Raw genomic sequence first — 15799 nt, forward strand, 5'->3', positions numbered from 1 at the left:
GTGGCTGCAGTGTGTACCATCCACAGGATGCACTGCAGCAACTCGCCAAGGCTTCTTCAACAGCACCTCCCAAACCCGCAACCTCTACCACCTAGAAGGACAAGGGCAGCAGGCACATGGGAATAACACCACCTGCACGTTCCCCTCCAAGTCACACACCATCCCGACTTGGAAATATATCGCCGTTCTTTCATCGTTGCTGGGTCAAAATCCTGGAACTCCCTACCTAACAGCACTGTGGGAGAACCTTCTCCACACGGACTGCAGCGGTTCAAGAAGGCGGCTCACCACCACCTTCTCAAGGGCAATTAGGGATGGGCAATAAATGCCGGCCTCGCCAACGACGCCCACATCACATAAACAAATAAAAAAAGATCCTATGGTACCATTCAAAGAAGAGCATGGAGTTCTCTTACTATCCTGGTCAACATTTCTCCTTCAACCAATAGTACCAAGAATAAAGTTATATTACTACTGTTCGTGAAATGTTGCTGTGAGCAAACGGCTGCTGCATTTGCCTATATAACAAGTCACTGCACTCTCCTGTATTGGAAGCACTTAGATTCTTCTGACAGGTACGGTAAGATGCTATGTAAATTTCCTTTTTTAACGACTTTGTATGGTGGAATTTGTACCCATGATCTTCCACACTGAGTTCCCAATCTCAGCCATGTTGCCAAGAGCAGGTGCCAAGCTGAGGCTAGGGAGCATGTAGGTGATGCAGGCACTCTCAGCACCTCCCAGTCATGTTGGTGAAGGCTTTGAAAAATGCCTCTCATCATCTTGACTTCACAATAGAGTAGGAAACCTCATGCTTGGGGGAGAAAGTACCTTAAAAAGAGGGCGGTCTCATTTCACACATAGGTCAACAAGAGAAAGACTAGAAAGTGTGGTGGAGGTCAGAATGTCCTGGTATCGAAAGCACAAGTAAAAAGCAGGCAGTTAAAATCACAGGGCTTTAAAATTATATCAGTAATGGTCTTTTTCCTATATTTGTGGGAAACTAACAAAGTTAATAGAAACGTAGTAATTCATTAGAACTCAATATAATTTAGATGAAGGGATTGAAGCTTGCAACATTTCTTTGTGAGATATTTTGAAAAAAAGTTCTATTAGGAGCATAAACTATGTTACAAATTCCACGTGTATCTTATAAGTAGTGCTAAACTCTCTTACTTTTATTTTGGCTACCTGACTTTTTTCAAGCCAAAATAAAGACATTATCACTGCATTTGTTGTGGAATCATTATAATGAGGATCATGGTAAGTATGTGGTTGTGAAGGCTGCAGTCTCCCTTAAATTGTACACAGATGACCACTCCAAGGAAGTGTTAATGCTTTATTTCAGGACCTGACTGATAAATTATCGTTGAATTCTGTTTGGCAAGAATATTTCACTTGACTAAGCCATTCTTAAAATTAGTTAGTTACAGGAGCTAGGGAGGAAATTAAAAAGCAGGACCTCAAAGGTAGTAATCTCTGGATTATACCCAGTGCCATGCGCTAGTGAGTACAGAAATAGGAAGATAAGGCAGGTTAATGCGTGGCTAGAGACATGGTGCAAGAGGGAGGGCTTCAGATTCTTGGGGCATTGGGACTAGTTCTGGAGCAGGAGGGACCTGTTCAAGACAGACTGGTTGCACCTCAACAGAGCTGGGACCAGTGTCCTCATGGGGAGGTTCACTAGCGCTATGGGGGGAGGGGGAGGTTTAAACTAATATAGCAGGGGGGTGGGCACCAGGATGTAGCATTAGAAAGGAGAAACAAGGTGCACAAAGGTTTGGGAGAGACAGATAGAACTAGAATAAGAAAAAAATACAGTATTAGGTGGGATCAGACTAAGAGACAATACGAGAAGGTCGAAGATAGGTTTAGAGTGCATGTGTGTAAACGCACGAAGCACGTGGTAAATAAGGTTGGTGAGCTGCAGGCGCAAATAGCCACATGGGAATATGATGTGGTGGCGATAACGGAGACCTGGCTCAAAAAAGGTTAGGACTGGGTACTAAATATTCCTGGATACATGGTGTTCAGGAAAGATAGGAAAGGAAAGAAGGGGGGTGGTGGCAGTAATGATTAAGAAGAATATTGCAGTGCTGGAGAGAGAAGATGTCCTTGAGGGGTCAAGGACAGAATCTATTTGGTTAGAGTTAAGAAGCAATATCGGTGCCATTACACTACTAGCTGTATTCTATAGGCCACTAATTAGTGGGAAGGATATAGAGGAGCAACTTCGCAGGGAAATTACAGAGAGGTGCAACAGCCATAGAGTAGTGATAATGGGGGACTTCAACTATCCTAATATAGATTGGGATAGTAATAGTGTAAAGGGCAAAGAAGGGGAAGAATTTCTGAAGTGTGTTCAGGAGAACTTTCTTGATCAGAGCGTTTCCGGCCCAATGAGGAAGGAGGCATTGTTGGATCTGGTTCTGGGGAATGAGGTGGGTCAAGTGGAGCTAGTGACAGTGGGGGAACATTGAGGGAACAGTGATCATAGTGTCATAAGGTTTAGATTAGCTATGGAAAAGGACAAGAGCAATCTAGAGTAAAAATATTTAATTGGAGGAGGGTCAATTTCAGTGGGTTGAGAACGGATCTGGCCTGAGTAAATTGGATTCAAAGATTGGCAGGCAAAACTGTAATCAAACAATGGGTGGCCTTTAAAGAAGAGATAGTTTGGGTACAGTGTAGATACATTCCCACGAGGGGGAAAGGTAGGACAACCAAAGCCAGACCTCCCTGGATGATGAAAGAGATAGAGAGCAAGATAAAGCAGAAAAAGGTGGCCCATGATAGATGTCAGGTTGTTGATACAAGTGAGAACCAGGCTGAGTATAGAAGGTTCAGAGGGGAAGTAAAAAAGGAAATAAGAGGGGCAAAGAGAGAGTATGAGAATAGACTGGCAGCTAACATAAAAGGGAATGCAAAAGTCTACTAAAGGCATATAAATAGTAAACGGGTCGTAAGAGGAGGGGTGGGGCCGATTATAGACCAAAAAGGGGATGTAGGCATGGAGGCAGAGGGCATGGCAGAGTTACTAAATGAGTACTTTGCATCTGTCTTTACCACGGAAGAAGATACGGCCAAAGCCACAATAAAAGAGGAGGTAGTTGAGATACTGTATGGGATAAAAATTGATAAGGAGGAGGTACTTGAAAGACTAGCTGTACTTAAAATAGATAAGTCACCCAGTCCGGATGGGATGCATCCTAGGTTGCTGAGGGAAGTAAGGATGGAAATTGTGGAAGTACTGGCCACAATCTTCCAAACATCCTTAGACACAGAGGTGGTGCCGGAGGACTGGAGAATTGCAAAATGTTATACCCTTGTTCAAAAAAAGATGTAAGGACAAACCCGGCAACTACATGTCAGTCAGTTCAACCTCAGTGGTGGGGAAACTTTTAGAAACAATAATCTAGGACAAAATTAATAGTCACTTGAACAAGTGTGGATTAATAAGGGAAAGCCAGCACGGATTTGTTAAAGGCAAAGTAGGTAGACAGGAAAGTAGGGTTGAGGCCACAATCAGATCAGCCATGATCTTATCAAATGGCAGAGCAGGCTCGAGAGGCCAAATGGCCTACTCCTGCTCTTAATTCGTATGTTCATACGTAAATTGTGTTTGACTAACTTGATTGAGTTTTTTGATGAGGCACCAGAGAACGTTGATGAGGGCAATGCGGTTGATGTTGTGTATAAGGACTTCCCAAAGGCGTTTGATAAAGTGCCACATAATAGGCTTGTCAATCAAATTGAAGCTCATGGAATAAAAGGAGCAGTGGCAGAATGGATACAAAATTGGCTAAGTGACAGGAAACAGAGAGTAGTGGTGAACGGCTGTTTTTCAGACTGGAGGAAGGTGTACAGTGGTGTTCCCCAGGGGTCGGTGCTGAGACCACTGCTTTTCTTGATATATATTAATAACTTGGACTTGGGTGTACAGGGCACAGTTTCAAAATTTACAAATGACACAAAACTTGGAAGTGTAGTATACAGTGAGGAGGATGGTGATAAACTTCAAGAGGATATAGACAGGCTGGTGGAATGTGTGGACACGTGGCAGATGGAATTTAACACTGAGAAGTGTGAGATGATACATTTTGGAAGGAAGAACAAGGAGAGACAGTATAAACTTAAGGGTACAACTCTAAAGGGGATGCAGGAACAGAGAGACCTGGCAGTATATGTACACAGGTCACTGAAGTTGGCAGGACAGGTTGAGAAAGCAGTTAAGAAAGCATACGGGATCCTGGGCTTTATAAATAGAGGCATAGAGTACAAAAGCGAAGATTTTATGTTGAACCTTTATAAAACACTGGTTTGGCCACAATTGGTGTTGTGTCCAATTCTGGGCACTGCACTTTAGGAAGGATGGGAAAGCCTTAGAGAGGGTGCAGAAAAGATTTACTAGAATGGTTCCAGGGATGAGGGACCTCAGTTATGTGGATAGACTGGAAAAGCTGGGATTGTTCTCCTTAGAGCAGAGAAGGTTAAGGGGAGATTTGATAGAGGTGTTCAAAATCATGAAGGGTCTAGACAAAGTAAGTAAAGAAAAACTGTTCCCACTGCTGGAAGGGTCATGAACCAGAGGACACAGGTTTAAGGTGATTGGCAAAAGAACCAAAGGTGACATGAGGGATAACTTTTTTACGCAGCAAGTGGTTAGGATCTGGAATGCATTGCCTGAAAGGGTGGTGGAAGCAGGGTCAATTGTGGTTTTCAAAAAGGAATACGATAGGTACCTGAAGGAGAAAAATTTGCAGGGCTACGGGGAAAGTGCGGGGGAGTAGAACTAGCTGGATTGCTCTTGTAGAGAGCCGGCGCAGGCTCGATGGGCTGAATGACCTCCTTCCGTGTGGTAACCATTCTATGATTCTAGGTGCTGTCAAGGTAACTTTGATGATGTGCTGCACTACATCCTATAGATTGTACACACTCAGACTACATTTGGAGTGGGTTGTGGGGAAAATGTGCCCTTCAGCAGCTCACAATCCCATCCTCTTCCCCCAATCGCTCATGCTTCCCCCACCCTATTGCTCCCATTGTATCCCATACTCTTCACCTTCACATTATCTCCTTCCCTTCCAACTACTCCCATCATCCATAACTCTTCCCCTTCAAACTACTTACTCAATCCTGTATCCTCCCCTCCCACATGCACCATTGTCACGCAGTTTACTCTTAATCCTCCTTCCATTCCCCCCTATTTCACTCGCTGTCCCCAAGAGCAGGTGGCATGAGGCCAGACTCCTTCACCCTCAACTTTTCTGTCCTCCCCTTCCCCTCCTACCTTATCTTCCTATCACCTTCCCTCACAAAGGCTTTGTCTGCTTTCAAAATTCAACTTGTTTTTTAAAAAAGAAGTCAAATTAGAATGAGGAAAGAAATTGCCTGCTTGCCTTACTCTCCATTTGTGTATGTCTCTCTCTCTCTATCTCTTTGATGTTAGAAATTAGAACCTCTGTCTCACAGATGTGCACAATTAGCATTGACCTTTTCTAGCTGTCAACAAAACACGGTTGAGATAATCAGTTGGCTTCAAAATTCAACAGTAGTGTGTCACACAGTGTGACACTTTTAACGTTGAAAATATGTATCAGAGCTCACCTACAGGAGTAATGGGCACTTAATGAATTTTCAATGAAAGCCACACCCCATGTACCAAATTTAATATATAATAGATATTTTACACACACATACCTGAACATAAACCTAAATATCATGTTTGTTCCACCTAGGTACTTATTTTGGTTGTGCTGACAAGGTTTCAGAGGGTGTGGTCCCCAATGAACATGGCACATGGCTGTATGGCAGAAATGGCTGGTGCGATGGACAGGATGTGGCACCATGGAAGACAGACGTCACTAAGCAGGTAAACTTCAACTAAATATTTTGTCACTGGAGGAGTATAAGGAAAAGGGGTGGGGGGTGGAATCACTGGATTTGAAAAAAATTGTGAACAACACAAATGAATTACAGTCCAGTCTCTTATACCTTACTGTATTTAAATCAGATATTTCAAATTATCTCAATACTTCTCCAGTTGAAGAACGTAATCCCTGATCTCAACCTTTTTATTCCCAATTCTACTACCATAAATTACCTGGTTTAACAGCTGTGGTAATGAGGAAAATAAAGGCATTACTAGAACATAGTTTTAAAATACCTCAGGAATATACATCTAACAGCAGCTACATTGCAACAAACAACTGCACTTTTGCATTCCCTCTAGAGGAAACAGTCCTGAACAAGAAATGATCTCACGTTAATGCTGCAGTAACTTTTCTGAATGTATGGATATTGTCTGGCAGTCCAGTGTGGTCTGCCTATTTATGTTTTGGGGGCGATTCCTGTTTTCCAGTTGCCTGGGGAACTTGTGCACTGGCTACAATTTTAGCAGTTTGTATAAGACATTGCAAATGAAAAATTTAGGTCCTTTAAATGCAGAAAAAAAAAAGAATACTTTTTTGTCTTCATTTGGCTGGGCAGATGGAGATTTATCCTGGGTATTAAGGAACAATTACAGGCTCATATTAATCAAATTGTGGACCAATTATACAATCCAGTTACTAGCTGGACATTGGATACTTCTTCCTCATTCATGAAACCTCCACCTAGAAATAGGATATTGGTGTCAATCCATGAAGTAAAGTCATCCTGGACACTGTCCTTTTAAGAAAATAACCCTCTGAATAGCCAAGTAATCTTTCCCCACTCTGCTGCATATGAACCCTTCTGGGATGTGCTTTCTTTTCATAGCTCACCCCTGAAGTCCACATCTCTGTCCTCCTCAAAGAAGCTGGAAGAAGAGCTCACCCTCCAGCAAGCCATCTCCTGAGCTGTCCCTCTACCTGCTCCTCCTAACTTGTGTTGGGTGCGTCAACATGTGCAGACCCCTCTAACTTATGGTATAACCCATCCGGGCCACCAATCTCTGCTTTGCTTGGGGATGATGGAGCACATGACGGTGCCTCCTCAGGAGGATTTTCCTCCTCCAAAGTGTGTTCTTCTGTAGCACTTATTGTTCTGTACTGTAATGCTTATTACAGTGCATTGTTACAAGATACAACTACTTCTTGGTACTGTGGCTGCCTTGGAGAGGTCATTGAACTTTATTTGGCATTGGTTACCAAGGTTGCTGGCAGTGGCACTCATTGGCAAGGCATCTGCCTTCCACTGCACTTTGTGGGCCGCCTTCATTTGGAGCCAAAATCTGAGACCTCCTTTGCTGGATTGCAAACAGTTATACCTCAACTGAAACTAAAGTTAGTGGGCTTGGTGCCGTGAAAAACCACTAGTCTCTGACATTGCAGTGAGCCAAAATGGTAAAGACACAAATGGTTGCCTTGACCCTTTCCGCAGCTATAGCCAGTTTAATGCAGCAACAGCAGCACCAGATTTTCCTCCCACTCAGAGGGGATTCCCTATAGTGGGCAATAATAGTGCTGAGAACTTGCTGTGAACATTTGAGGAAAATTGGCAAGGAGGAAAATTGAATTTTTTTTGGTAGAGCGATACCGCCATGTGTAAGTACATTTCTCTTGTAGATCTGGTGCTAAATCGGACCAGGAGGAAAATCTGGCCTTGGGTTTTCTGTCAATTTGTTGATGAAGTTTGCTTTCCTAAACAGACCATAGTTTTTAAAAAGTGTGTCTCCTGGAATATAATTAAAAAGTCATTTTTCACAAAGATGAAAGGAAATTTCTAAAAACTGACAATCTCCTTACATACATGTACCAGTCCGTACAAGAGGTGTTCTTCTCCTTATGCAATCATAAAAGATTTGAAATGCTAAAAAGTTAAACATTTCCCACTTGCATGAAGTCATAGTACTCTCCTGGTATGAATTTGTACCCCTCCATACCAGGGGTACGAATTCATACCCCTGGTACGGAGCTTTAGGTGCCGGGAGCACATAAAAATTGATAAAGAGGAGGTACTAGAAAGGCTGGCTGCACTTAAAGTAGATAAGTCACCCGGTCCGGATGGGATGCATCCTAGGTTGCTGAGGGAAGTAAGGGTGGAAATTGCGGAGGTACTAGCCATAGTCTTCCAATCATCCTTAGATACGGGGGTGCCAGAGGACTGGAGAATTGCAAATGTTACACCCTTGTTCAAAAAAGGATGTAAGGATAAACCTAGCAACTACTGGCCAATCAGTTTAACCTCAGTGGTGGGGAAACTTTTAGAAACGATAATCCAGGACAAAGTTAGTAGTCGCTTAAACAAGTATGGATTAATTAAGGAAAGCCAGCATGGATTTGTTAAAGGCAAATCATATTTAACTATGATGTGGAGATGCCGGTGATGGACTGGGGTGGACAAATGTAAAGAGTCGCACAACACCAGGTTATAGTCCAACAGCTTTATTTGGAATCACAAGCTTTCGGCATTGTTCTCTGACTATATATGCTGTGCCTTTATGCAACTCTTCACTCACCTGACGAAGGAGCAAAGCTCCGAAAGCTTGTGATTTCAAATAAAGCTGTTGGACTATAACAAGGTGTTGTGTGACTCTTTACATATTTAACTAACTTGATTGAGTTTTTTGATGAGGTAACAGAGAGGGTTGATGAGGGCAATGCGGTTGATGTGGTGAATATGGACTTCCAAAAGGCATTTGATAAAGTGCCACATAATAGGCTTGTCATCAGAATTGAAGCCCATGGAATAAAAGGGGCAGTGACAGGATGGATACGAAATTGGCTAAGTGACAGGAAACAGAGAGTAATGGTGACTAGTTATTTTTCGGACTGGAGGAAGGTATATAGTGATGTTCCCCAGGGGTGGGTACTAGGACCACTGCTTTTCTTGATATATATTAATGATTTGGACCTGGGTGTACAGGGCACAATTTCAAAATTTGTAGATGACACAAAACTTGGAAGTGTCAAAACAGTGAGGAGGATAGTGGTAGACTTCAAGAGGATATAGACAGGTTGGACACGTGCCAGATGAAATTTAACGCAGAAAAGTGCGAAATGATACATTTTGTTAGGAAGAACAAGGAGAGGCAATATAAACTAAATTCTAAAAGGGGTACAGGAACAGAGAGATCTTTGTTTATATGTGCACAAATCTTTGAAGGTGACAGGGCAGGTTGAGAAAGCGGTTAAAAAAGCATACGGGATCCTGGGCTTTATGAGTAAAGGCATAGAGTACAAAAGTATGGAAGTTATGATGAACCTTTATAAAACACTGGTTCAGCCACAGCTGGAGAATTTTGTCCAGTTCTGGGCACTGCACTTTCGGAAGGATGTGAAAGTCTTAGAGAGGGTGCAGAAGAGATTTACTAGAATGGTTCCAGGGATGCGGGCCTTCAGTTACGGGGATAGACTGGAGAATTTGGGGTTGTTCTCCTTAGAACAGAGACGGTTGCGAAGAGATTTGATAGAGGTGTTCAAAATCATGAAGGGTCTGGACAGAGTAGAAAGAAACTTCCTATTGGCGGAAGGGTAAAGAACCAGAGGACATAGATTTAAGGTGATTGGCTAAAGGAACAAAGACGATATGAGGAAAATCTTTTTTACGCAGCGAGTGGTTATGATCTGGAATGCACTGCCTGAGTGAGTGGTGGAGGCAGATTCAATCGTGGCTTTCAAAAGGGAATTGGATAAGTACTCGAAGGGAAAAAATTTGCAAGGCTACAAGGAAAGGGTGTGGAAATGGGACTAGCTGGATTGCTCTTGCAGAGAGCCAGTACGGACTCGACGGGCCGAATGGCCTCCTTCCGTGCTGTAACCATTCTATGATTCTATGATATCAGGAGTTTGTGCACTGAGTTCAGTAGCAATTTCTATCCATTAAAATTCATAAAGTCTGTCCTATACAGCATCTGTTGTAAATTTTATTGTCCACTTTCAATCCTGTCTTTATGTGTCACCTCCATCCTTACTGGATAGCATTTGACTTGCTGTGTGCCGTTAGCGCTGAATATAAGAATAGTCTCGTGTTATGCACTCCTATCCAGAAGGAACTGGATTGAAGCATTTAAGGCACACAGGAACAGCTGAGGCCCTCACTTTCTCACTTGCTGGATTGAAATCTAAAATGCAGACAATTATAGGGCTTTATTCTGCAACCATTAAGGTATATCTTTCTCTGTTTCTCTCACACACACATTCAATCAGAGGAATATTGCTGTTATGTTAGAAATAATATAGTAGTACTACAAAGGTCAACAGTGCAAGGACAAAATGAGACCTGTGTTTTATAGACCATTATACAGATCTAAGAAAACTCGAGTCGCTAAATTAGCTAAATTATTTAAACTCCTGAGGGAACACTACAATAACATGTCTTTCAAGTTAGTGTGTTTGGTGAAATTCTAAACACAAGTCGAAGCAATATTTTATTGTAATTGTTCTTGTATGCTGCTAGAAGGCTAAGAAGCAACTGTTTAATAAGAGAACATTTTCTAGCTAATAGTATAAGAACATTTCAGAGGTGTTGCTTTTATTAAATAACAAAAGGGACTAATTTATGAAAGGAATATAGAAAATAGACAGAGGAGACCAAGAATTTACACCAGCCCTTTGTAATAAACTTGATAACCAGGTGGTGAAGGACAGAATACTAGAGCCTGGTCTTCAGTTGCTTCCAAGTCTTTAATCACAGAGATCCACATTACCCATTGTGCACCTTATAATCAGCTGTCATATAAATGGATACAAGAGAGTCCCCAATTGATACACACCACCTGAATACAATTAACACTAATTGATATAAATCATATGGATACAATTAACACCTTTTATGAACTAAAAAGTATTTTCTTTTGCAACAAGTTGAATTTAACTAAGCAAATAAATATCCCCAGTTTCATCTTTTACCCAAGCATGAGTCAGAAATATTGATTGCAACTTACTATTTAATTCTCCTCATGTCACAAAAGTAAGAGGAATTGATATTGACAATCTCTGCCCTTCCAGTATCTATGAATAGTTGAGTCTCATCTCAGTGACGAACATATATTTAAGTAAACTTGCACCAAATTTAATGGAGGATTTCTTCACTATTGAAGCAGAACTATTGAAAAATGAGACCACCTCAGTATAAATTGGGATGTCTATCCTTGTCATTGTTTTAAATTTCATTATAATCATATAGTGTTATTGCACCAGAATCATTTTGCAGGTTTATCTGATGATTTTATGGATTCCACTTGAACTGCAGATGTATAATTCAAGATGGTTGACCATCTTTTTTAGCATTTTCCCAGTCACTTTAGGAATGGTTAGATTTGCATTCTTTAAAATGCAGGTTTCATACTTATTTTCAGAATCCTTTTATAAATTGGCATGCTGCCATGAAATTCAAAATGGCTATCTCCTTTTTGTCTGTTTTAATAATATTTGCTAGATATGCATATATTTAAAATATGTAATGTTTAAACACCCCCCCCCCCCTTCAAAATGATAGCACCATTTCACCTATTAGTGTCATAAAAGGCAAGGATAGCTAGGTGGGTGGTGAAGCAGGTAATCATGTGGTGATATTGTGCCCTTCAAATCTTTGGTACTCTAGTGAGGTAAGTAATCGATTTTGACAAAATGAGTCATATCAATTGCTGCAAATGGATTGCAAAAAGCAAATGACGGATAGTGCTAGGAATCAAGACACACAGTCACTTCTTAGATGTGATCGGATTTTTTCACCGATGCAACAGTTCCTAAAGAAAGCCAGAAGAAAAAGCAGCCTCTGGCTAAAACACAATTTGACAGGATACCAATTGAACCTATCTCCCTCTTTCCTTGCAAACTACTGCACCATTTCCAACCTCCCTTTTCTCTCGCGTCCTTGAATATGTTGTCACCTCCCAAATCACATGTCCAACTTCTCCACATGTTTGAATCTCGACAATCAGGGTTCCACCTCTGCCACACTGAAACAGCCCAAATCAAAGTCACAAATGACTGGTGCGTTATCCCTTCAAGGCTGAGATGGATAGATTTTTAGACTCTAGGGGAATCAAGGGATATGGGGATCGGGCTGGAAAGTGGAGTTGAGGTCGAAGATCAGCCATGATCTTGTTGAATGGCGGAGCAGGCTCGAGGGGCCGTATGGCCTACTCCTGCTCCTATTTTTTATTTTATTTGTTCATGGGATGTGGGCGTCACTGGCAGGGCCAGCATTTATTGCCCATCTCTAATTGCCCTTGAGAAGGTGGTGGTGAGCCGCCTTCTTGAACCGCTGCAGTCCGTGTGGAGAAGGTTCTCCCACAGTGCTGTTAGGAAGGGAGTTCCAAGATTTTGACCCAGTGACGATGAAGGAACAGCGATATATTTCCAAGTCGGGATGGTGTGTGACTTGGAGGGGAACGTGCAGGTGGTGTTGTTCCCATGTGTCTGCTGCCCTTGTCCTTCCAGGTGGTAGAGGTCGCGGGTTTGGGAGGTGCTGTCGAAGAAGCCTTGGCGAGTTGCTGCAGTGCATCCTGTGGATGGTACACACTGCAGCCGGTGGTGAAGGGAGTGAATGTTTAGGGTGTTGGATGGGGTACCAATCAAGCGGGCTGCTTTGTCCTGGATGGTGTTGAGCTTCTTGAGTGTTGTTGGAGCAGCACTCATCCAGGCAAGTGGAGAGTATTCCATCACACTCCTGACTTGTACCTTGTAGATGGTGGAAAGGCTTTGGGGAGTCAGGAGGTGAATCACTCACCGCAGAATACCCAGACCCTGACTTGCTCTTATAGCCACAGTATTTATGTGGCTGGTCCAGTTAAGTTTCTGGTCAATGGTGACCCCCAGGATGTTGATGGTGCGGGTTTCAGCGATGGTAATGCCATTGAATGTCATGGGGAGGTGGTTAGACATTCTCTTTTTGGAGATGGTCATTGCCTGGCACTTGTCTGGCGTGAATGTTACTTGCCATTTATCAGCCCAAGCCTGGATGTTGTCCAGGTTTTGCTGGATGCGGGCATGGACTGCTTCATTATGTGAGGGGTTGCGAATGGAACTGAACACTGTGCAGTCATCAGCGAACATCCCCATTTCTGACCTTATGATGGAGGGAAGGTCATTGATGAATGAGGAACTCCTGCAGCAATGTCCTGGGGCTGAGATGATTGGCCTCCAACAACCACTACCATCTTCCTTCTATTTCTTATGTTCTCATTCTTCTTGACCTCTCTGCAGCCTTTGACATGGTCAACCACACCATCTTCCTCTAATACCACTCCTCCATTTTCCAGCTCAGTGGGATCGCCCTTAATTTGGTTTCACTCTTACCTATGCAATCGTAGTCAGAGCAACTCTGAGCAATGGCATCTCTTCCTGCCCTGTACCATTATCTCTGGGGTGCCCCAAGGATCTATCCTTGGTCCCCTTGACATTCTCATCTACATGCTGCCCCCTGCAACATCATTTGAAGATATGAGGTTAACTTCTACATGTAGGATGATGCCCAGCGCCACCCCTCCACCACCTGTCCCGACCCCTCTACTGCCTCTGTGTTGTCAGACTGTTGTCCTATATCCAGCCTTGGATGAGCTGCAATTTTGTCCACTTAAACATTGAGAAGACCAAAGCCATTGCAGCCTCGGCATCCTACTCAACCTGACCTGAGCTGAGCTTTTGATCCAAATCCTCTCCATCACAAAGACGGCCTACTTCCACCTCCATTATATCGTCTGCCTCCGCCTCTTTCTCAGCCCATCGGCTGCTAAAACTCTCATCCATACCTTTGTCACTTCCAGACTAGTCTTCTGGCCGGCCTCTCATCCTTCATACTCTATAAATGTCAGCTCATCCAAAATTCTGTTGCTCGTAACCTATCCTGCACAAAGTCCCGCTCACCCATCACCTCTATTGATCTACATTGACTCCCGATCCCACAACGCCTAAAATTTAAAACTTATCCTCGTGTTTAATTCTCTTCATGTCCTTGCTCCACCCTATCTCTGTAACCTCCTCCAGTTTTACAAACCCACCCCCCAGGAACTCTCAGTTCCTCCAACTCTGGCCCCTTGTGCATCCCACTGCCACACCGCCCCCCCCACTCCCACCCCCCGCTTTCACCCCACCATTGGCGGGCCTGATTTCAGCCGTCTAGGCCTCAAATTCTGGAATTCCATCCATAAACCCCTCCGCCTCTCCCCTCCCTCTTCTCCTTTAAGACCCTCCTTAAAACCCATCTCTTTGACCAAACTTTTGTTCACCCTTCTAATAACACCTTCTTTGTCTCAGCATATATTTTTGACTGATTACACCTCTCTGAAGTACCTTGGGACGTTTTGCTATGTTAAATGTGCTATATAAATGCAAGCTGTTTTTGTATATTTTCCAAGCATTTTTCCATATCTTGAATGTTCTAAAACATTTATACTTTTTTTACACTTTTTTTAACATTTCTATTTATAACATTTAGGTCTAAGATTTGATACTAACCTCCCACTTCCAGCTATTATATATTTATTCAAAATGGGAGATTTTCAAATCCCCCGATGACATTATTTCCCGAGCATACACAAATGGGTTGTTTCAGATTGTAAATACATCATTTTCGTTGCATGCACCTGGGCGTTATCTGAGATCTAGGGAGTGTTAACACTGTACGTAGTTACCTGTGCATTGTCTACAGGTATGCATTGCCTGCAATGGCACTATATGTTGCCAATTTTCTCTGCGTTGTCCACCACTGCTTGAAGGGAGCACTGCCTGCCTCCAGCCTGACTGTCACTGACTGGATTAAATTACACATTCCAGGCAGAATGCTGGGTGACTAGTGTCCAATTATGCCTCCCAACTCCATACATTGCCTGTATACCTGTACACCACAGCAGTGTTGTCTAATATATTAGCCACTAGCCACATGTGTTAATTGGGAATCCAGATGTGGCTAATAGCGATTCTGATTAGTAAATAAAAATGAGTACTAGACACTGTCGTTGGACATGTGATCTCAATACTTATTCATATTCGCACGGTGTACGCATGTGTACTTCAACCTTTTTGTGCATTTATTCGTAAAATGTTAAGACAAAAAGCAGAGTGTGCGAGTGTTTTTTGATCATTGTGAGTGCTTTACTTCCTTGGTTACTAACTGATGTAGATGTTTATCAAGTAAATATACATGTGAAGCACATTTAGCTGTATTGTGAGTGTATGCAAGGTATTTTCTACTAAAATTAGTGCCTGTGGCTAAAACATTGTTGCCATAGCCACAGTTGTGGCTGGTCAGCAATTTCTACTGGACAACACCACTACAGGACATTGTCCCTAGATTCACCTAATTTAGTTTTGCATCTTCTCTGTTTGGTCTTTTTCCTTTGCTATTTTTCCATGATTTATCCTCGCTATTTCATTAAAATCAGTTTTTCTGAAATCTGATGTATTCATTCCTGTCCCTATTCAAATTATAATAACAGATATAGTGATATTATAATCAGTGTTGCTGAGGTTCTGCCCATCTTTAAATTTTCCTCAATCTCAGGCTAACTGCCAATTACCAGAACCAACATGACCTCGATCTCTGTTTTCTAGGAGTACAGTTTTAACAATTTAACAAATCAAGCTATATATTTCCTCAACAAATACTAGTTCTGCATTTCAGAAAGTATGATGGAACTCATATCCTGAAGAAACTTGTTCTGTGTTGCAATACAAAATTATATATGCACTGAATAAATGCTCCACGTAATCCTTTTCCGTACTGTTCACATTTCTATTAAATGTCAAAAACAAAAGCCTTTTTCATAAGTTGTTCAGGTTTTTATTGCATTATCTGTTTTCTTTTATCAAAAGCTATTAGTAAAATATGTCTTTTTAACAATATCAAAACACATGTGTCGTGCAGAAATAAT

At 42.2% G+C, this 15799-nt stretch overlaps 1 protein-coding gene across 1 annotated transcript in view; it reads left to right on the plus strand.

Annotated features, from left to right (window-relative positions):
- Positions 1-15799, plus strand: part of si:dkey-256h2.1 (uncharacterized protein LOC337520 homolog) — a 209246-nt gene that overhangs the window by 184430 nt on the left and 9017 nt on the right. Inside the window, exon 11 of the mRNA XM_068004185.1 lies at positions 5739-5872. Within this exon, the coding sequence (XP_067860286.1) occupies positions 5739-5872 (134 nt within the window). The remainder of the gene's footprint in view (positions 1-5738; positions 5873-15799) is intronic.

The sequence above is a fragment of the Heptranchias perlo genome, chromosome 2 (assembly GCF_035084215.1).
Source record: "Heptranchias perlo isolate sHepPer1 chromosome 2, sHepPer1.hap1, whole genome shotgun sequence".
Taxonomy (NCBI): Eukaryota; Metazoa; Chordata; class Chondrichthyes; order Hexanchiformes; family Hexanchidae; genus Heptranchias; species Heptranchias perlo.